Genomic DNA, 23,417 nt, shown 5'->3' with positions numbered 1-23,417 from the left:
CGGATCCGGCACTAAAACCATTGTAAGTCATGGCGTCACGACTATTTAAGAGATAATACAACTGGATCCGTTCATAACGGATGGAGCCAGTTGTATCATCATGACGGAAGCGTTTTTGCTGATCCCTGCCAGATCCAACAAAAAAACGCAGATGTGAAAGTAGCCTAACATCTGCCCAGTATGCCACCACTGAGGTGTCTGTGTCGCATGTCTGCTGCAATCATGTCCTAAGGTTTAAACTTACAGATCTGTATGTCGATTCTCTATTCCTGCTGCACATCTTTGGGTAGGGGATACGAAAGCAGGAGACAATATGTCACGTATGTCTGCAAAATGAAAACTTGTGGTATTATAGGCGCTAAACCTCTACTTATTAGCGTAGGGAATAAAGAAGTTGGATCTGAGAATATCCTTTATCTTCAGGAGGAGATGCCAAATAAAATTAAAGGGGTTGTCTCATGTAGACAGTATTGCGATTGTCCATATTGCTTCCTTTGCTGGCTGGATTCATTTTTCCATCTTATTATACACTGCTGGTTTCCATGTTTACGACCACCCTGCAATCCAACAACAGTGGCTGTGCTTGCACACTAAAGCTTTTTTCTGTTTACGTTCCATTTTTTGCGTTCCGTATACGGAACCATTCATTTCAATGGGTCCGCAAAAAAAACGGAATGTACTCTGTATGCATTCCGTTTCTGTTCAAAGATAGAACATGTCCTATTATTGTCCGCATAACGGACAAGGATAGTACTGTTCTATCAGGGGCCAGCTGTTCCGTTCCGCAAAAAATGGAATGCACACGGACGTCATCCGTATTTATTGCGGATCCGTTTTTTGCGGACCGCAAAATACTGAAAAAGCCATACGGTCATGTGCAATAGCTAAGTTCTGGACTCAGCGCACTCTCGGCCACTAGAGAGGCCAGTGCGTGTTCCTATAGCGTGTAACCACAGCCACCGCTTCTGGATTACAGAGTGGTCATAACCATCGATACATATAATGTGATGGAAAACTGAATCTAGCCAGCAATGGAGGAAATATGGAGAATGACAATACATTAGGAAGTGCCTTGTATTTAATTTCTCTACATGATAAATACCATTTGCTGAAGTGAGACAACCGCTCTTCAGTCTCTTAAGAAATTACGCAGAACACCTAAAGACATTTTCATTCAAGATTTCTATCACAATCCTTTTTATTTCAAATTTGTCAAGTGCATGAAGTTACATATTTAACATTAGACAAACATGTATATTATGTACAGAAATCTAATGTGAAGCTGTGCTTTAATGTTCTTTATTGCTATTATAACTGTATAATCTATAAATGGTTTAAAGAAGCCAGCAGCTAAATTCTACTACAGAAGAGGACATCTGCGTTGCATTGCTCCTGCATATATGAGGGAAATCTCAGAACAGCTGAAATGGCTTAGCCCAGAGCTTCGCATTACACATATAGACAATGTACAGACATACAAACACTTGGTGCAAAGAAAATCATTTGAGGAGGAGCAAATAGAAGACCATGCCTTCTCCTGGGATTGAGCTCTGCTGGATGCAAATCTTTCATCATCCCTCAGGATAAGGTTTTGCTGAGCTCCTGAATTGCCCAGCGATTGTTCTTAATTTTATCTCTCAGACGAGTATATTCTTGAACCAGTTCCTCAAATTTTGTGCCCAAGAATTCATACGAGGCTAGGATCTGTCTAGATGAAGATAGTTCAGTCTTCTCAGCCTTCACAGCAGCCTCTAAACTGGACCTGGAAGATGGCAGAAGTGAGGATGTGGCATTCTCCTAATCCAGTTACGCAACGGATTGTTTCTGCTGTTCTTTTCTACTTTATCCCCCCCCCCTCCCCCCACCACCTTTACCTGATGTATTTGTGAACTTCAACCTTTTCAGGGGTGTAAGTGTCAGTGAGAACTTGAAGCTCTTCCATCCTATGTGATAGAAGAAGGTAAGGATGATCAGTGCAACAAGAATAAATGCCTTGAAAGAGCTTATTCACAACTCTTAGGCCCCTTTCACACGAGCGAGTTTTCCATGCGGATGCAATGCGTGACGTGAACGCATAGCACCTGCACTGAATTCTGATCCATTCATTTCAATAGGTCTGTGTACATGAGCGTTGTTTTTCACGCATCAGTTCTGCGTTGCATGAAAATAGCAGCATCTTCTATATTCGGCGTTTTTCACGCAGCCCTGGCCCCATAGAAGTGAATGGGGCTGCGTGAAAAACGCATTGCATCCGCAAGCAAGTGCGGGTGCGATGCGTTTTTCACTGATGGTTGCTAAGAGATGTTGTTTGTAAACATTCAGTTTTTTATCACGTGCGTGAAAAACGCATCAAAACGCATTGCACCCGCGCGGAAAAAAACTGAACAACTAAACGCAACCGCAGACAAAACGGACTGAACTTGCTTGCAAAATAGTGCGAGTTTCACTGAACGCACTCTGAACGCATCCGGCCCCAATCTGCAACGCCCGTGTGAAACCAGCCTTACCGTAGTTTTAAGAATAAAGCGTTACTCTTTGTTTCCAGGTATTCCGCATTAATCCTGTCTATCTCAGACTGAGCCTGAAGGCGTAGATCGGAGGCTGCCTGCCGGAGGAGTGAAAGGCACCGCAAAAGCACCTAAAAATGCAACAGCAGCCAATGAGATTTGCACATTTTATTTCCTTTTAGAGTGGTTTCCAGTACTTAAATGGGTAGTCTATTGAATTTGCACCCCAGCCTGCTGTACCTGTTGATAGATCCACACTCACCTGCTCCCAGACGTCAGTTCCGGCAGCTACTGCAGTCAATGACTGGCCTCACCACTGATGTGCCCCTAAGTAGCACGTCACTGCTGGGTCTCATGTTTCTTGGGGACATGTCACCACTGAGGCCAGTCATTGGCTGCTCTGCTGCACGTGATCCTTTGCGGAAGCCAACAGGTAGCAGAAGGCCAGGAAGATGGACGGGAGCAGGAGAGTATGGATTTTTCCACATGTTCAGCTGAGGGGAAAAATTTATTAAAAAAACACAACCCTATCAATAACCTAGAAAACCCTAAATCCCCCACAATCAATTGTTCTAGGTAGGATCAGCAGTGTCAAGGTGATGAGGTAACATAGGGAGTCAGATGCTGCAGTCCCTACAGGTTAAACTTTGGGGATCGGAGTTCTCTCCGATCTGGGCAGTTGCATCAAGAGTCTGGCTGCACTGACTTTACCCGCTAGATCACAGGATGAAAATGTACTTCACAGAACAGAAACTAGCATTAGACCTAGACATACATTTGCATCACAGGCCATTAAGTGGTACAGTGTAGATACTCCCAATTTACTCACAGAGGGATACAACTCTTGCTGCTTTTCCAATAAAGATCCAATTTCCTGATGTTTTTCTTGTTCATTTTTTAACCTCCCTTTTTCATCCTCCAGCGTTGTGGCCAGACGAAGAGCTTTTGCTGCACGAAGAACTTCACCTTCCTCATCTAAGTAATAACAAAAATCGGGACATTGGTCAAACTTTTGGTCAACAAGACCAGGTAAAGCTACACTACATAATTAGAATTATTAGGACACCTTCACGTTACACCTACAGGAGCTTATAGGACATCCCAGTCTAAATCCATAGACATGAATATGGAGTGGGTCGCTCGTTTAAAGCAGAATTAGCCTTTACTCTGAGGGCTTTTTGGGAATTTTTTTCCCATTCATCTGATAAAGTGTGATTTGTCATGCCACAGGACACATTTCCACTGCTCCAGCGTCCAGTGGCAGTGTGCTTTTTACATAGACCAAGATCCTTGGTCACAAATTGCTGATGTTTCTCCACTGTACCAAAGGCTGGGTTTACATGAGCAGCGATTGAAAGCAATTAATAGGCTATTCCAGTCATAACCAATTATCACCTATCTGGCTTCGTGAGGGATTGGTCATGCCAAACTAATTTAATCAGTTTCTATGAGGAGGTAAGTTCTAGACTTGACAGCGGCGAATCAATGGATGTCGTATATCTGGACTTCTCCAAAGCATTTGACACTGTACCACATAAAAGGTTAGTATATAAAATGAGAATGCTCGGACTGGGAGAAAACGTCTGTATGTGGGTAAGTAACTGGCTGAGGGATAGAAAACAGAGGGTGTTTATTAATGGTACATACTCAGATTGTGTCACTGTCACTAGTGGGGTACCTCAGGGGTCAGTATTGGGCCCTATTCTCTTCAATATATTTATTAATGATCTTGTAGAAGGCTTGCATAGTAAAGTATCAATTTTCGCAGATGACACTAAACTGTGTAAAGTAATTAACACTGAAGAGGACAGTATACTACTACAGAGGGATCTGGATAGATTGGAGGCTTGGGCAGAGAAGTGGCAGATGAGGTTTAACACTGACAAATGTAAAGTTAAGCACATGGGAAGGAATAATGCAAGTCACCCGTACATACTAAATGGTAAAACACTCGGTAACACTGACATGGAAAAGGATCTAGGAATTTTAATAAACAGCAAACTAAGCTGCAAAAACCAGTGTCAGGCAGCTGCTGCCAAGGCCAATAAGATAATGGAATGCATCAAAAGGGGCATAGATGCCCATGATAAGAACATAGTCCTACCACTTTACAAATCATTAGTCAGACCACACATGGAGTACTGTGTACAGTTCTGGGCTCCTGTGAACAAGGCAGACATAGCAGAGCTGGAGAGGGTTCAGAGGAGGGCAACTAAAGTAATAACTGGAATGGGTGGACTACAGTACCCTGAAAGATTATCAAAATTAGGGTTATTCACTTTAGAAAAAAGACAACTGAGGGGAGATCTAATTACTATGTATAAATATATCAGGGGTCAGTATAGAGATCTATCCCATCATCTATTTATCCCCAGGACTGTGACGAGGGGACACCCTCTGCGTCTGGAGGAAAGGTTTGTACACAAACATAGAAGAGGATTCTTTACGGTAAGAGCAGTGAGACTATGGAACTCTCTGCCTGAGGAGGTGGTGATGGTGAGTACAATAAAGGAATTCAAGAGGGGCCTGGATGTATTTCTGGAGTGTAATAATATTACAGGCTATAGCTACTAGAGAGGGGTCGTTGATCCAGGGAGTTATTCTGATTGCCTGATTAGGGAATAAAAAATTCCTTCCCGACTCCAAAGTGGGGAAAATTGGCTTGTACCTCACAGTTTTTTTTTTTTTTTGCCTTCCTCTGGATCAACTTGCAGGATAACAGGCCGAACTGGATGGACAAATGTCTTTTTTCGGCCTTATGTACTATGTTACTACTGGATAGGTGATAACTGCTAGATTGATCGGGGAAGTCCAACTACTGGGATCCCCGCAATTACCAGAAAGGTCATTCATCCACAGTGTCGACCTTTTTAAAGTCTAAAGTCTATGAGAATGATGGATATTGCTGAGTAGACCACTTAGCTATCTTCCAGTGGACACATGATAACTGCTTATAAACAGAATACCCCTTTAAGTATTTTGAACTTCATGCACAAGTTGGGAAACAGATAATCATATGTTTATGCCCTAGTGCTGCTCAATCATGGAAATTATACACATTTACCATTTAGAGACAATAGCGCATAGGAACATCACCTGTTTCTGGCTGGTGAAAAGACAGACAAGTGAAGCATTTCTTTCGAAGGGCTTCTTCCACCTGCTTGTGAAATCGTTCCCTTATCCAAAGAACATCCTGAAATGAGAGCGGACCATTCACACACACATCACAAAAAGAGAGACAGAACCATATGCAATATTAGGCTGGGTTACCATATAGTGGCGGCCACGTGCACCCGAAATACTGCCCACCAGCAGCAGCCAACAGGTGCACAAATTTGGAGTTGGTAGCTCTGTTAACCTGGACATTCGTGCAGGTGGGCAGGGGCTTTGTGGCAGCCGCTACATGGAAACCCTGTCTAAGGAGATAGATTGGCTTAATCTCACCATATGTGATGGCAGAAGGTCATGCAGGTCTTCATTCTCCAATCCAAGAAGAGGTACAGAGCCTGGCTCAGATTCAGAAGGCAGGAGATGTGAGCATTCGGAGACCAATAAACACTGCTGAAGGCCGTCATGAAACTGCACATGGTGAAGGAGGGAGTTTATAAAAGAGAAATAAAATAAAAATAAGAGTAAATATGAATCAGTACCACCAAAGATCGCGGAGTACAAGGTACACCAACCTTATTCTCCTCATCAGTTATTGTGCCCTCCTGCTTCTTCACCCGCAAGTCCATTAATATCTCCTGTATCAGCCGATGAATAACTTCAGACCTGAGCCAAACCTTCCTCTGCAGTCGTAGCTCTCTCTGTGCCTTAAAAATAAAGAAAATAAAAGAAGTCAGGAAATCATGGGTCTAGGAACTCTGTGAAAGAGGTAGTGATCATTCATGGACATCAAAAAGCCGCTTCCTAACCACACAATACAGATAAGTGTTGCACAAGGTCTATGGTGGAGCTACCAATTTTCTGTTAACATGACTTAAGATTGCGGTGTACAGTTTCCTGTCCTTGTGATCATTATTCATTGCTATAAAAATGCCTTAAGGCAGAGATTTCCCCGTTACCTTGTACTGGAGAAATGTGACCGTCAGAAACCAGCCAGAGAGGGCCATTAGTCATTACACATTGTGCCACCAAAAATTGCGCTTTCCGTTAAATCACATCTATATTCAAAGATAGGCATCATCCAAGGTGTCCTATATCTCAGGGTATCACACAAGACTCCAGGCATTACATAGAGTTATGGGATAATTAAAGATGGCCTTGGAAGGTTATAAATATGGCATAAATTGGACGATAGGGGATTATGAGCAGGGTGGTTACAGCTCACATTCTCAGTACTGCAGAGAAGAAAGACTTTCTACCAACTCCTCGGCTATCAGACCACAAGGCTGCGTCATAGTCTTATTACAGGGTAAGGGCTTGTTCACACGAACGTGCCGTATTTTGCAGATCCACAAAACACGAATGCCGCCAGTGTACCTTCCGCAATTTGTGGAACGGAACTAACGGCCCTTTATAGAAATGCCTATTCTTGTCTGCAAAACGGACAAGAATAGGACATGACTCATAATTTTTGCGGGGCCACGGAACGGAGCAACGGATGCGGACAGCACTCGGCGTGCTGTCCGCATCTTTTGCGGCCCCATTGAAGTGAATGGGTCCACACCTGAGCTGCAATAAATGCGGCTCGGATGTGGAACAAAACCACAGTCGTGTCAATGCTGAAGTACCAGATCATAGGACAGTGTCCTACAGCCAAAGAAGCCACCCCTAGAAGATGATGAAGTCTTAGGCCTCCTGCACACGAACACCGACCGTGGGGCAGCCGCAGCGGATTGCAGACCCATTCACTTTAATGGGTCCAAGATCCGCCTATTTCGCAAAAAGATAGGACATGTTCTATCTTTTTGCGGAACGGAAGTACGGGACGAAACCCCACGGAAGCACTCCGTAGTGCTTCCGTACAGTTCCGTTCCGCACCATTCCGCATCTCCGGATTTGCGGACCCATTGAAGTGAATGGACACGAAACGGTGCCCGTGTATTGCAGTCCTTAATACGGCAACAGGACACCTACGGTCGTGTGCAGGAGGCTTTAGTAAAACAAGCCTACTCACTGAGGTGCAGAATTTATAAAAGTCCTTACGGGGGAAAAAAATCCTATGGCCATCAAATGGTTAATAAAAAAAAACGATCCCCACCGCTGCACACTGTAATACACTTACTGCTGCAGTAACACACCAGTGATTGGCTGAGAGGCATTCCCAGCTACTTCATGCTCTGCCGGAACCCAGGCACCACCAGAATGTTTGAGGACCGGCGAGTATAAGCTGTTTAATTTTGTTTTAACTAATTGCTTGCCATGGGAAGTTGGGAACACTTTGAGAGATTTATCAAACTGGTGTAAAGTAGAACTGGCATAGTTGCCCATAGCAACCAATCAGATTCCACCTTTCACAGCTCCTTTGGAAAATGAAATGAGGAATCTGATTGGTTGCTATGGGCAACTAAGCCAGTTCTACTTTACACCAGTTTGATAAACCTCCCCCTTTATGTTTATTAGAATAACCCTAACTGCCATCTACTGATTTGGGTGAAGGAGAGAGTTGCTAACATATACCAGGCAGCAGCAACTTCCATAATTGCAATGTTTCCACCAAATACAAGCTAATTGCTGGACTACCAAAAATTTGATTGACAGGAACTGAGGATTACTTGTGGTTAAAAAGTGACATGAGGAAAGAATATCAGGCCAATCTCTACCGTACCCAAGCAGTGACTCTTCAGCTGTCGGCATCTACATACTATTTTGTAGCAATGACGGAGTAATAGCTTAGTATTAGAAAAATTGTCATCTATCAGGTTAGAACATCACCACTGGCACCAGGCACTTGGCTCCTGGATCAGGATCTCACTAACAGATGCCTGCCACTGCACTCGGTACTGTACAAGTGGACTTTGCACAATATCTATACTTAAGGGTAGACTTGTGATCTCCGTACACCATTTTTACGGCGTTAAATTATTTTTACAAACAATGTGCAACTTTTTATGCATTGCTGCAACAAAATAAGCCACCCACACAACTTTCTGAAAAGGAAGTGGGGAGCGAGGAGGGCAGAGCCAGCGGGCCTGGCACATTTGTCTTTTTTAACCCCTTAGTGACCACCCATACGTGTTTTTACAGCGGTCACTAAGGGGCCTTAGGCTGGGCCACTGCTTTTTTTTTACGAGGCTCAGTCTAAGCGACTGCAGGGTGCCGATGTGTGTGAAGGCTGGCTGGGGTCTTATATAGGCCCTAGACCAGCCTTGAGTCATTTCCAGCAGGCTGCGCCTCTCTGGCGCAGCCTGCTGGTCAATGTTAGAATAGCATTGCCATTAAAATGCAATGCACTATATGGATAGCGCATTGCATTTTAAAAGCAATCAAAAAGCAGTCTGTTATAGTCCCCTTGTGGGACTATTAAGTGGTAAAAAATAAATAATTCTATTAAAAAAAATCCCATAAAAAAAAAAAAGCTTTTTTTTCCCATTGAAAACATACTTTTCAATGAACAAAATTGCAAAAAAAAATAATTTAAAAATCTTCCCCATATGTTTGGTATTGCCGCGTCCGTAACGACCCGGACTACATACATATTATGTAAATTATCCCCTACTGTAAAAAAAATTATAAAAAGACAGAATTGCTCATTTATTCTTAGTTGCCACCGAAAAAACAAGTCGTCCCGCAAAAAACAAACCCTCACACAACTCCATAGAAAGAAAAATAAAAAAGTTATGGGTCTTGGGATGCGGCAATGCAAAAACATTTTTTTCTTTTTTAAAAAAAGGGGTTTTATTGCAAAAAAGTTGTAAAATGTAAAAATAACTATATGTATTTGGTATCACTGTAATCGATCTGACCCAGAGAATAAAGATATTATGTCATTTATACCGGAAAATGAACACCATAAAATTCATAACGTAAAAACGCAGTGGCAGTATTGCTGTTTTTCCCCATCTACCTCCCAGAAAGAGTTAATAAAAGTTAATCAGAAATGGTGCCATTAAAAACTACAACTTATTCCGCAAAAAACAAGCCCTCATAAAGCTATACAGACGGTAAAATAAAAAAAAGTTATAGCTCTTGGAACATGACCATGAAAAAAGGGAAAAAAAAAACGCTTGGCCAGTAAGGCCCAAAACAGGCTGGTCACTAAGGGGTTACTAGCAGTTCTCTGGCATGATTTCAGTCTAGGCACACTGACTGCCAGAAGATGCACCTAACGTATGATGAGGGAATCACTGAATATCAGGTGTGAGGAATATGGATTAATATTTACTGTCAGCCATGTCCTCACACCCCCATTTGCTGACAGATAGCGGAGGTAGTGAACTCCACAGGAGGGCCCTGCTTCAAAGCCCCCAGCCCTAATTCTCATTTTATTCACCTCTTGGCATATTCAGTGTACATGCCATCTAAGGCTGCGTTCACACGGGCGAGTATTCCACGCGGGTGCAATGTGGTAGGTGAACGCATTGCACCCGCACTGAATCTGGACCCATTCACTTCTATGGGGCTGTTCAGATGAGCGATGATTTTCACGCATCACTTATGCGTTGCGTGAAAATCGCAGCATGCTCTATATTCTGCGTTTTTCACGCAACACAGGCCCCATAGAAGTGAATGGGGTTGCGTGAAAACCGCAAGCATCCGCAAGCAAGTGCGGATGCGGTGCGATTTTCACGCATGGTTGCTAGGTGACAGCCTATAAACTGTATTATTTTCCCTTATAACATGGTTATAAGGGAAAATAATAGCATTCTGAATACAGAATGCTTAGTAGGTGATCAATTGAGGGTTAAAAAAAAATAAAAAAATAAACTCACCTTTTCCTCTTGTTCGCGTAGCTCCCTGTCTCTTCTTTACTTCTCAAAAGATGAACTATGGGCTAAAGGACCTTTGGTGACGTCAGATCACATGCTCCAATCACATGGTACATCACCGCGGTGATGGAACATGTGATTGGAGCATGTGATCTGACGTCACCAAAGGTCCTTTAGCCCATAGTTCATCTTTTAAAAAACTAAAGACCGGGAGAACTACTCGAAAAAGAGGAGAAGGTGAGTTAATTTTTTTTTGTTTATTTTTAACCCTCAATTGATCACCTACTAAGCATTCTGTTTTCAGAATGCTATTATTTTCCCTTATAACCATGTTATAAGGGAAAATAATAACATCTACACAACACCGAACCCAAACCTGAACTTCTGTGAAAAAGTTCGGGTCTGGGTACCACAGTGGGTTTTTTATCACCCGCGTGCAAAACACGTTGCACCCGCGCGATAAAAACTGAACATGCAATTGCATTCCTACTCGCGCGGGTTTGCCGCAACACACCGGGACGCATCCGGAACTAATCCGGACACGCCCGTGTAAACCCAGCCTAAGTGTCAGTTGTCAAGGAAGAAAGCCCCAGGGGGTCCAGGCTTCAAGGAGAAGGTCACACCTCAGTCCACCAGTTTGGAGCCAAGCTGAATCCTGCAAGAAAACCCCCAGCATGGGGTATCCGCCCTTGCCCAGGATCAATGAGACCTCCCAGACATGTTGGCACCTACCTTTTATAAGGAATTAAGAATCGCCTGGCCATCGCAGGCGCAAACCGGATACATATTTGTGTCCCGGTGGCCACGAGGTACGTGCCCATGGTCTTTGTTTAATGGGAGAAGGTCAGGAGAGGGAGATATCCATATCTCCCCATAGAAACCACATAACGGTACCAGGTTTGGACTCTACTTGTAGCCGGAACCCAGGCAGGTCCATTGGTCCCAGAACCATCTCCCTGTGACCCTCTGGTATGGAGCTATGAACCCTAAAGGGTTTTGTGGGTCATTTGTTGCCAGCCCAGAAGAGGGGGAGTGGACCCCTCCCTGAGGCTGGGAGGGGAGGGGCCGGCTCCAGGTTAAAAGTCTGGTGGAAGCAAGCAGGCGGGTCTTTCTATGAAGAAGGGTCACATCTTACAAATGTGTTTAGAGGGACCCAGGAAATAGCTGAGATCACGGCCCTTCATGTGGACTCCAGCTAAGAACATCTCACAACCAAAAGGAACTTCCATCATACCCGGTAACTGACTTTTACACTGCTTAACCCTGTTGTACCCATCTAACCTGTATCTGTAACCTCAGACCACTGTATATATTCTCTGTGTATATTGTGTTAAATCTAGTGTGCCCCTACGGCGATTAAATCTATAATTTAATATTGTGCTATGTTGTATCTCGATCACGAATCCCCACGTCCGTGTTTTGACCTAGTTATAAGCTACCGCGGGTAGGTTTCTGACCCTATATAATCCAGTTAGCAGACCGGGCTTGTATCAAACGAGAAACTGGTGGCAGATTTCCCAGGCTGTTCTCACTGCGGCAGTGAAAAGGCTCTCTCAGCTTGTTGCATCTCTGTGCCCGCGTGGACAGGAGGTGTGTGTGTGTGTGTAAACTATACCAACCTGACCTTACGTGCTCCACTGGAGGGCGTAACTTCACGTTTTTGGTAAAATCGTGACCATACCGCGCCTCGTGAGCTCGACGTAGTTGACGTCAAGCGGGCACCAGGTGTGGTATTAGTCACATATTGGTGGCAGTAGTGGGACAAGTAGAGTCAAAACATTTGGTCATTTATTTGGTTTCAAGTATTAGAGCAGGTGAAGAGGCCAAGGAGAGGGGGTGATATCAAAAGGCTTCTCCTCAAACGAGAGGCCTTTTGGATACACACCCTTGATACATTGCACCCAAGGGGCCTGAATAGAGACTAGGAGGTCATGCATTTATGAGGTCTCCATATGTATACATATACTTAATATACTTTTTATGTATCCCTTCTAGACTTCTGCCTAGTGATGAAAAGATGTTTAGATTCTCCAATAAGGTAGAAACAATCTCTACCAAATGTCATTTATTTGTTTGTTTTGTTTACTTGATTGACAGATTTATAAACACCACCCATCAGGGTGAGGACGTCCCTGTGGGCAGTACTAGACCTATATATAGTTTGTGATTTTCTGTTGGATGTACCTGTTGAGAAAGGCTTGCATGCCGAAACGTGTCCTGGTTATAGGACATTTTCTTTCTTGAATGAAATAAAAGAAACCTACTTGCAAAAGACACAGCTGCTGGGATTTGTTGTTCCACTTTCCTGTAATAGGGCTCCATAGGAAAGTAATAAAATCATCATAGACCTCAATGCAAGTGCATTGGAGTCTATGATAATAGTAATCAGATGATTGCATGTTATAGTTCCCTATGGGAACTATAAAAAAAAATGTGAAAAAAAAGGGAATAAATAAATAAAAAAAACATAAAAATTCAAAAGGGTCCCCCTGAGCTGGTGGAAGAAGCAAGAATCCAAAAAAATTAAATTGTGTGTCAGGACAAACTCAAGGAGAGTCAACACAAATTCATTATGGAATCGGTAACAGACTGCCGTCCTTTAGGCCTCATGCACACGACCGTTGTTGTGTTCCGTTCCGCAAAATGGGGTTCCGTTGTTCCGTTTCCGTGTGTCTTCCTTTATTTTTGGAGGACCACCAGACATGAAGGAAAGTAAAAAAAAGTCTAAAGTCAAGTTTGCCATGCAAATGATAGGAAAAAAACGGACGCGGACGACAATCTTGTGTGCCTCCGCATTTTTTCACGGTCCCATTGACTTGAATGGGTCCGCGAACCGTTTTCCGTGAAAAAAATAGGACAGGTTATATTTTTTTGACCGACTGGAACCACGGATCACGGACGACAAACGGTGCAGTAGCCGAGTTTTCAACGGACCCATTGAAAGTCAATGGGTCCGCAGAAAATCACGGAAAACGGAACAACGGACACGGAATAAAACAACGGTCGTGTGCACGAGGCCTTAGAATGAGGAATAGAATGCAAGGGAGCATGATTGTTCTAATTAAAGGGTTTCTGTCACCCCACAAAACTCTTTTTTTTTTTTTGGATAGTTAGATTCCTTATAGGGCGATATAGGAGAATATAATAGTTTTACTTACTTTCATGCGGCCGATTCTTTATAAAACGAAGTTTTATAATATGTAAATGAGGGCTCTACCAGCAAGTAGGGCGTCTACTTGCTGGTAGCCGCAGCAGCAATCCGCCCCCTCGCCGTGTTGATTGACAGGGCCAGCCGTGATCTCCTCCTCCGGCCGGCCCTGTCAGTAATTCAAAAATCGCGCGCCTCTGGTCATTCGGCGCAGGCGCTCTGAGATGAGGAGGCTCGTCTCCTCAGCACTCCCTCAGTGCGCCTGCGCCGATGACGTCTTCTCTTTCGGTGATGTCATGCTGCGGCTACCAGCAAGTAGACGCCCTACTTGCTGGTAGAGCCCTCATTTACATATTATAAAACTTTGTTTTATAAAGAATCGGCCGCATGAAAGTAAGTAAGACTATTATATTCTCCTATATCGCCCTATAAGGAATCTAACTATCCAAAAAAAAAAAAAATGAGTTTTGTGGGGTGACAGAAACCCTTTAAGTTGATGGTTTCAATTTTTCTAAGGAAGTCCATTGTGTCCCTTGTGAAAGATGGAAGTGCTGAAACAAACCTCTTAAGAACCCTATCAATGTAAATACCACTATTCTGGGTTATCTAGTTCACCCCAGATACAATAGGACGACCCTTCAAGGGAGATAAACCCTTATGGATCTTGGGTAATCCATAAAATGCAGCTATCTGGGGTGAACCCGGCCTCAGAAAGCGGTATTCAGCCTCACTAATGACACCTTTTTATAAGGCCTTCATCAAGGATAGACACAAGTTCTTTACAAAAGACATCCGTAGGGTCAGATGGTAAGATGCGGTAGCAGTCACGATCGCTTAACAGGCGTTCACACATTTGTCTGTATTGGTTACAATCCATAATAACAAGATTGACCCCTTTGTCGGCAGATTTAATGACTATCGAGAAATCTCTTTCTAAACCCATAAGGGCCTCAGTCTCAAAACCACAGATATTTCGATATGATGGTACAGATAAGGACAGCTTCTCAATACACTGCGGCGCTATACACGTACTTGTGCAGTATATCACATGCGCCGATACTTATTCATTAAATGGGACTATGAAGTCATAAAATGGTCCTCATATGGTGTCCCCTGTATGTGTAGTACCACTATATAAAGGTCCTGGGGTGGTATCCCCTGATATCCCCCGTTATAGTGCAGTAGGGGGTGGGGGTACTATGAGGAATACTGGGAACCTGACTCCTTGTGCCTTTGAATGCGTGGTTTGTGCTTCCAGTTTGATCTATCTGGCGCGCTGAGCCTCCTGCTGATATTAGGCCTGTGCGTGGAACGTGCGGCCATCTTGGATCGTATCATGTGACTGTGCGCTCCACGATGGATGTACGTGGAGCGCACTACCAGCTTGGTCCCGTCCCTGGCTTTCCAGAGAGAGGTATGGAAAGCATGGGCGGGGAGATTGTATCTCCAAGTGAGTCCTGAGACGCATGGCGTCCGAGGACTATTGGTGGAGACATTTGGGGAGTATATTTTATGCTGCCACCCAATAATGGTGGTTAGCTCTGGTCATGAGACTGTGAGGGGCGGAGTTAAGGAATGAGCTGACCAATCAAGTCGGAGCCCGCCCAGTACTTTATCATTTAAATGAGAGCCCATGTCTCTGACAAAAAGGAGCTGTTTTTCTTGGCCCCCTGGAGCCCCCCAGCTGTGCATCCGGCATCTGTGAGGGGACTGGCTTTATTCCTATATCTACCTGAATCAGCTAAGTAGTTCTTTCTTAATACAGTGATGTTATACCATTTAATCTGTATTGAATTTATATCAAGTATACTTTAGTGTTTACACTGTTAAAAGTGCTCAGAGGCTTATGTCCTTCACCTCGTCACAGATGTGTGCTGGTCTGGGGCGCTCCAGTAATTTAGGATTTATCTATCTTTATATATGGCATCCTATTACCATACTGATACTAGTGGTCCCCTGATGAACCTTTGATTATCCAAAAGGGGAAATGCGTTGGGACAGTGCATGGTGTGTCAGAAAGTGATAGGGCTGTATAAGGACAGGTTAGCCCAGGTACGTGGACAGAGTGCACCTACCTTCAAGGTGTATCTCTGGGCTGAGCAGTGGTGGTAAGGGCAAAAATAGGGACAGACATATTATATCTTGATTCTCTGTCCCAGATGTATTTTATTGTCCTCATTTTTTGCTAACCGTCCATTGTATTTGACAGCTTTTTGTACTGTAGCTATCATGGTCCAGTTTGGACCACATTTATCTTCTGTATTTTAAGTATACGTAGATTAAAGGTTACGTTTTAGGAAGTTGCCCTCAGTGACTTATAACTTAGGCCTCTTTCACACGACCGTTGTGTGCACCCGTGGCCGTTGTGCCGTTTTCCATTTTTTTTCGCGGACCCCATGACTTTCAATGGGTCCGTGGAAAAAACGGAAAATGCACCGTTTTGCAGCCGCATCCGAGATCCGCGTTTCCTGGCCGTGAAAAAAATATGACCTGTCCTATTTTTTTTCACGGCCAACGGTTCACGGACCCATTCAAGTCAATGGGTCCGTGAAAGAACACGGATGCACACAAGATTGGCATCCGTGTCCGTGATCCGTGGCCGTAGGTTACTTTTTATACAGACGGATCCGAAGATCCGTCTGCATAAAAGCTTTTTCATAGCTGAGTTTTCACTTCGTGAAAACTCAGAACCGACAGTATATTCTAACACAGAAGCGTTCCCATGGTGATGGGGACGCTTCTAGTTAGAATACACTACAAACTGTGTACAAGACTGCCCCCTGCTGCCTGGCAGCACCCGATCTCTTACAGGGGGCCGTGATCAGCACAATTAACCCCTTCAGGTGCGGCACCTGAATGGGTTAATTGTACTATCATATCCCCCTGTAAGAGATCAGGGCTGCCAGGCAGCAGGGGGCAGACCCTCCCCCCCTCCCCAGTTTGAATATCATTGGTGGCCAGTGCGACCCCCCCCCCCTCTATTGTAATAATAGGTTGGTGGCCAGTGTGGCCCCCCCCCTCCCTCTATTGTAATTATTCGTTGGTGGCACAGTGTGCGCCCCCCCCCCTCCCTCCCTCTATTGTAATAATTCGTTGGTGGCACAGTGTGCGCCCTCCATCGGCCCCCCCTCCCTCTATAGCATTAACAACATTGTTAGCCAGTGTGCGGCCTCCCATCTCCCCCCCCCCCCCCCCCCCATCATTGGTGGCAGCGGAGTTCCGATCGGAGTCCCAGTTTAATCGCTGGGGCTCCGATCGGTAACCATGGCAACCAGGACGCTACTACAGTCCTGGTTGCCATGGTTACTTAGCAATAGTACAATAGTAGAAGATTCATACTTACCTGCTGCTGGCTGCTGCTGCGATGTTCGTGTCCGGCCGGGAGCTCCACCTACTGGTAAGTGACAGGGTCTGTGCGGCGCATTGCTAAATGAACTGTCACTTACCAGTAGGAGGAGCTCCCGGCCGGACACGAAAATCGCAGCTCCCAGGTAAGTATGAATCTTTTACTATTGTACTATTGCTAGTAACCCGCTGCCACCAATGATCGGGGGGGGGGGGGACGGGAGGCTGCACACTGGCCACCAATGTTGTTAATGCTATAGAGGGAGGGGGGGCCGATGGGGGGCGCACACTGTGCCACCAACGATTTATTACAATAGAGGGAGGAAGGGGGAGGGGGGGCGCACACTGTGCCACCAACGATTTATTACAATAGAGGGAGGAAGGGGGGGGGGGGGGGCGCACACTGTGCCACCAACGATTTATTACAATAGAGGGAGGAAGGGGGGGGGGCGCACACTGTGCCACCAACGATTTATTACAATAGAGGGAGGAAGGGGGGGGGGGGCGCACACTGTGCCACCAACAAATTATTACAATAGAGGGAGGAAGGGGGGGGGCCGCACTGGCCACCAATGATATTCAAACTGGGGAGGGGGGGGGTCTGCCCCCTGCTGCCTGGCAGCCCTGATCTCTTACAGGGGGATATGATAGTACAATTAACCCCTTCAGGTGCGGCACCTGAGGGGTTAATTGTGCTGATCACGGCCCCCTGTAAGAGATCGGATACTGCTAGGCAGCAGGGGGCAGTCATGTACACAGTTTGTAGTATATTCTAACTAGAAGCGTCCCCATCACCATGGGAACGCCTCTGTGTTAGAATATACTGTCGGAAATGAGGTTTCACGATCTAACTCATATCCGACAGTATATTCTAACATAGAGGCGTTCCTATGGTGATGGGGACGCTTCAAGTTAAAATATACCATCGGATTGGAGAAAACTCCGATCCGATGGTATAAAAGGGACTCCAGACTTTACATTGAAAGTCAATGGGGACGGATCCGTTTGAAATGGCACCATATTGTGTCAACGTCAAACGGATCCGTCCCCATTGACTTGCATTGTAATTCAGGACGGATCCGTTTGGCTCCGCACGGCCAGGCGGACACCAAAACGACTTTTTTTTCATGTCCGAGGAACCTCCAAAAATCAAGGAAGACCCACGGACGAAAAAAACGGTCACGGATCACGGAAAAACGGGACCCCGTTTTGCGGACCGTGAAAATATACTGTCGTGTGCAATAAGCCTTATGCTGAGACCCAAGTCTGTGCCATCCTCTGGCAGTGCAGGGGATATCAGGGCCCATGTAGAAAACGCCGGTCTTGATACATTTCCTCCTACATACATGCCTATAAGGCCTCTTGCACATGGCCGTTCTGTGCATTGCAAATTGCAGTCCCCAATGCACGGGCACTATCTGTGTGGCGGCTGCGATGGACCCAGACCTATTCAACTTGAATGGGTCCGTGATCCATCCGCACCGCAAAAACATAGAACAAGTTCTATTTTTTTTTTTGCGGTGCGGAGGTACAGAGAGAAACCCCATGGAAGCACCCCATAGTGCTTCCGTGCCTGCGTTCCGCACAGACCTTCCAGATTGCAGATCCATGATGCGGTGAGCACACGGCTGGTGCCCGCATATTGCGGACCGCAATATGAGTCACAGCCATCAACGGCCTAAGAGACAGGAGCAACACACTGGTCAGCTGTACAGAACACTTACCTTCTCCACCTCACGGCATAGCCTGGCACTTGCTCCACTTGGTTCCAGAATCTGGCATAATTCTAGTAGAAGTTTACTAAACTGAGGATTCCTCTCTAGATCCTCTTCCTCTAACTGAAGCATTGGGAGGCAGCCATTGACTGAAAGAAAAAAACAGGATTTATATAGCAGATTAAGATGTCAAATTGTTGTGTTTTGTGTATTGCTGTCTATCACAGGTTCGTAGAAGGGACTCCCAGCGGAAAGAAGTGACCTCAGCACTGAGCAGGCCCTATTAATGCAAAATCCAACAGCGCCGCTCATCCATGTGGCCAAGTCTGGTACTGCAGCATATAAGGAAATGGGGCTGAGTTGCTGCAAAACTGTTGTGGTTTTCAGTGAAGGGGCAGCAGAATTTCAGATACCAGAGGTCAGACCCAAATCTCACACATTCTTTTAACCCCTTTAACCCCTTAAAGTGACACTGGTCAGATTTGCAAAAAATGGCCAAGTCCTTAAGGTAAAATAGGGCTGAGTCAGCCCTATTTCACCTTAAGGACTTGGCCATTTTTTTGCAAATCTGACCAGTGTCACTTTAAGTGCTGATAACTTTAAAACGCTTTGACTTATCCAGGCCATTCTGAGATTGTTTTTTCGTCACATATTGTACTTCATGACACTGGTAAAATGAAGTAAAAAAAATTACATTTTATTTATAAAAAATACCAAATTTATGGCCCTGATTCTGTAGTTTACAGAAACACCCCATATGTGGTCGTAAACTACTGTACGGGCACACGGCAGGGCGCAGAAGGAAAGGAATGCCATACGGTTTTTGGAAGGCAGATTTTGCTGGACTGTTTTTTTTTGACACCATGTCCCTTTTGAAGCCCCCCTGATGCACCCCTAGAGTAGAAACTCCAAAAAAGTGGCCCCAATTTAGAAACTACAGGATAGGGTGGCAGTATTGTTGGTACTAGTTAGGGTACATATGATTTTTGGTTGCTCTATCTATATTACACTTTTTGTGAGGCAAGGTAACAAGAAATAGCTGTTTTGGCACCGTTTTTATTTTGTTATTTACATAATTCATCTGACACGTTAGATCATGTGATATTTTTATAGACCAGGTTGTCACGGATGCGGTGATACCTAATATGTATACAGTTTTTTTTATTTATTTAAGTTTTACACAATGATTTCTTTTTTGAAGCAAAAAAAATCATGTTTTAGTGTTTCCATAGTCTGAGATCCATAATTTTTTCAGTTTTTTGGCGATTACCTTGGGTAGGGTATGATTTTTGCGGGATGAGATGACTGTTTTATTGGCACTATTTTGGGGTGCGTGTGACTTTTTAATTACTTGCTATTACACTTTTTGTGATGTAAGGTGACAAAAAATGGTTTATTTAGCACAGTTTTTATTTTAAATTTTTTACGGTGTTCATCTGAGGGGTTAGGTCATGTGATATTTTTATAGAGCCGGTCGATAAGGACGCGGCGATACATAATATGTATACATTTTTTTTTATTTATGCAAGTTTTACACAATATCATTTTTGAAACAAAAAAAATGATGTTTTAGTGTCTCCATATTCTGAGCCATAGTTTATTTTTATTTTTTTGGTGATTGTCTCAGGTAGGGGCACATTTTTTGCGGGATGAGGTGACGGTTAGATTGGTACTATTTTGGTGGGCAAACGCCTTTTTGATCGCTTGCTGTTGTACTTTTTGTGATGTAAGGTGACAATTTTTTTTTTATTTAGCACAGTTTTTATTTTTTACGGTGTTCATCTGAGGGGTTAGGTCATGTGATATGTTTATAGAGCCGGTCGATACAGACGCGGCAATAACTAATATGTCGACTCCCCCCCCCCCCCCCTATTTTTTACCAATTTTTTTTAACTTTATTTGGGGAAAATGACGTTTTTGTTTATTTTTACTTGAAACTTAATTTTTTGGGGGGGGAAACTTTTTTTTTTTCACTTAATTTTTTGTCCCACTTTGGGACTTTAACTTTTGGGGGTCTAATCCTTTACAATGCATTCCAATACTTCTGTATTGGAATGCATTGGCTGTATGAGTAATACTGTGTGTATTACTCATACAGCTTCCGGCCTGGGGACAGCCGCATGGGGACCCGATGGAACCGCCACACGCCGCCGCAAACTGCAGGTAAAGCCGCAAACGGGATCCCCCCGCGCATTTAGCCAAGGTGCCTGCTCGGTGATCGGAAATACACATGACGTACCGGTACGTCATGGGTCCTTAAGGACTCGGGAACCATGCCGTACTGGTACGTCATAAGTCCTTAAAAAGTTGTTGATCATGTCGTTAGCGACGACTGACACATTCGTTGGGATGTGACTGGCGAGGGTTAAACTGCTGGGCCCACACTTATCCCAAGACCACCTGTCTAAATGGAGCGGCAGGTCAAGCATAAGGGCATCCGCTCAGCCCACTCTCTATGGGAATGTCAGACTGTAGACCGCTGTACTCGGCCACTTTTGGGAGTCCCACAGAAAATGAGTGGAGCAGCAGTGCGCGTGCTTGACCGTGCGGCTCTTATTAAAGCACCATTCATTCCATAGCACTGTACATACATACATAATACAGACAATTGCACTAAGCATGAACAAGACGAGTTACAAACTGGTACAGAAGGAGAGAGGGCTCCACTCATACTGGGAACGTGACCCCCACTGCAGTGGATAACTTGTTGTTAATAAATTACTGCCAAGCAGGTTCATCTATGAGACTGTAACTGATTAATATATACTGTCCAACAGTGCGTAATAGGACACGTGGACATGGACCGCACACAGTCATTTCCCTTTTTTGCAGGCCCACACACAAAAAATATGTTTGTGTTCATGAGCCCTTAGGGAATATTAAAGGGAACCTGTCACCAGGATTTTGTGTACAGAGCTGAGGACATGGGTTGCTAGATGGCCGCTAGCACATCCGCAATACCCAGTCCCCATAGCTCTGTGTGCTTTTATTGTGGAAAAAAAACCTTTTTGATCAATATGCAAATGACCTGATATGAGTCCTGTGTCCAGGGATGAGTCCAGCGGAAGGGAGCCCAGCACCGCCCCGCGTCCTCCGAATCTCCTCCTTGCTGGCTGACGTCACAGAGCTAGTTCGCACATCGCGAGATTTCAGCGCTCCAGCTCTGTGACGTCAGCCAGCAAGGAGGAGATTCGGAGGACGCGGGGCGGTGCTGGGCTCCTTTCCGCTGGACTCATCTCTGGACACATATCAGGTTCATTTGCATATTGATCAAAAAGGTTTTTTTACACAATAAAAGCACACAGAGCTATGGGGACTAATGGTGACAGGTTTCCTTTAACTGGATGTGACATCACTGATTCTTCTGCCCAGTTCCTGGAAAGTGGCCGCGCATGCGCGCTCACAGCCTGCTCCAGTTCCATGGAGTTTCTGAACAGTTTCCCTAAATCCCTAATGCTGTCCTCACCGTACTGCAGGCTCCGAGACGTCATGTTTCACAGGCCGAAGAGCAGCGTCTCCGGCCGATTCCCCACACGTAATGCCCGCTCCGGTATCACTCCCTGTGTGACTCTCGCCCGCTACATATCACAGCCCATTCACCGCCGAAGCGGGAAACATTCAAACTGACGTCGCTTCTGAAAACACAGAGGTTCAGGGTATTCCCACTTGAGGGCGCTCTTACTAACAGCGTTATTCTTCTTCCTAGTCTACAGAAAAATGGCGACTGCTCACACGGACACTGGCTGAGCACCGAGAACCACCACCTGTAGTCTCCTATAATTCAGCGGATGTGACTAGCAGTTTACATTCACCTTGTTGTTGTAGCAATGGAGTGAATGGGATATGGGTTATTTAACTTAACCCCTTTAGGAACAGGCGATTTTCTATTTTTCACTTCGTCTTTCCAGAGCCATAACTTTTTTATTTTTTATTAGGGCTTGTGTTTTGCAGGACAAGTTGTCCTTTATAATAGCACTATTTAATATTGCATATGATGTCATGGGGAGGTGAATAAAATCCAAATGTTGTGGAATTGGGGAAAAAAAAACAATTCTGCCACAGTTTTATGGGTTTCATTTTTACAGCATTCCTGATGTGGTAAAACTGACTTGTTACCGTGATCCCATGGCCAGTACGGTTACAGCGATACCACATTAATACAGGGAGGTAACAATTGACCACAGCACCTCAGGGGTTAAATGTCTGTGATCGGTGTTATTGCCGATCACAGGCATCAGCCCCATGTGTCTGCTGTTTAATACACCAGAAACCCAGCAGCTGTGCCCCCTGCCTTCCCAGAGCCATAACTTTTAAATTTTTCGTTTTACATAGCCATATGAAGTTTTTTTTTTTTTTTTGCAGGACAAGTTGCATATTCTAAGGCTAGGTCTACACGACGATATTTGTCTCGCGACAGATAGGGCACAACTACACTGCAACATTTTGTAGCACCAATGTCGCGCAACAATTTTTATAATGGCAGTCTATGGTGTCGCGCTGCAACATGCTGCGACAGTCGCAGAAAAATCCATCTCGAATGGATGGAAAAAATTCTAAATGTCATGCGATTGGAAAAGAAAAACGCAATTTTTCAAGTTTTATGGGTTTTGTTACAGCATTACCTATGAGGCAAAACCGACCTGTTAACTTTATTCTCTAGATCAGAACAATTACAACAATTACACATTTGTATAGTTTTTATTAGTGCAAAACAAAAAAAAACTTTAATAAAATGTTTTCTGTTTATTGCCATATCTATGGAGCTGTGTTTTTTTATTTTTTGTGGGACGATCTGTACTTTTCAGTGATGCCATTTTGGAATGTGTGT

General features: G+C 44.5%; 1 protein-coding gene across 1 annotated transcript; it reads right to left on the bottom strand.

The window, feature by feature from the left end:
- Positions 1–1,123: 1,123 nt before the first annotated feature.
- Positions 1,124–22,257, bottom strand: HAUS4 (HAUS augmin like complex subunit 4). Its single transcript, XM_040420283.1, has 9 exons — positions 22,056–22,257; positions 18,599–18,738; positions 6,191–6,322; positions 5,952–6,086; positions 5,604–5,700; positions 3,337–3,482; positions 2,508–2,638; positions 1,875–1,943; positions 1,124–1,762 (listed from the first exon to the last, which is right to left on the bottom strand). Exons 1-9 carry the CDS (start codon positions 22,078–22,080, stop codon positions 1,579–1,581), a joined length of 1,059 nt encoding a protein of 352 aa, XP_040276217.1. The 5' UTR covers positions 22,081–22,257; the 3' UTR covers positions 1,124–1,578.
- Between the last annotated feature and the right edge of the window lie 1,160 nt (positions 22,258–23,417).

Source organism: Bufo bufo, chromosome 2 (assembly GCF_905171765.1).
Source record: "Bufo bufo chromosome 2, aBufBuf1.1, whole genome shotgun sequence".
NCBI classification, from domain to species: domain Eukaryota; kingdom Metazoa; phylum Chordata; class Amphibia; order Anura; family Bufonidae; genus Bufo; species Bufo bufo.
Note: the sequence above shows the minus strand (reverse complement) of the source record. Positions and strands in the feature narration are given on the sequence as shown.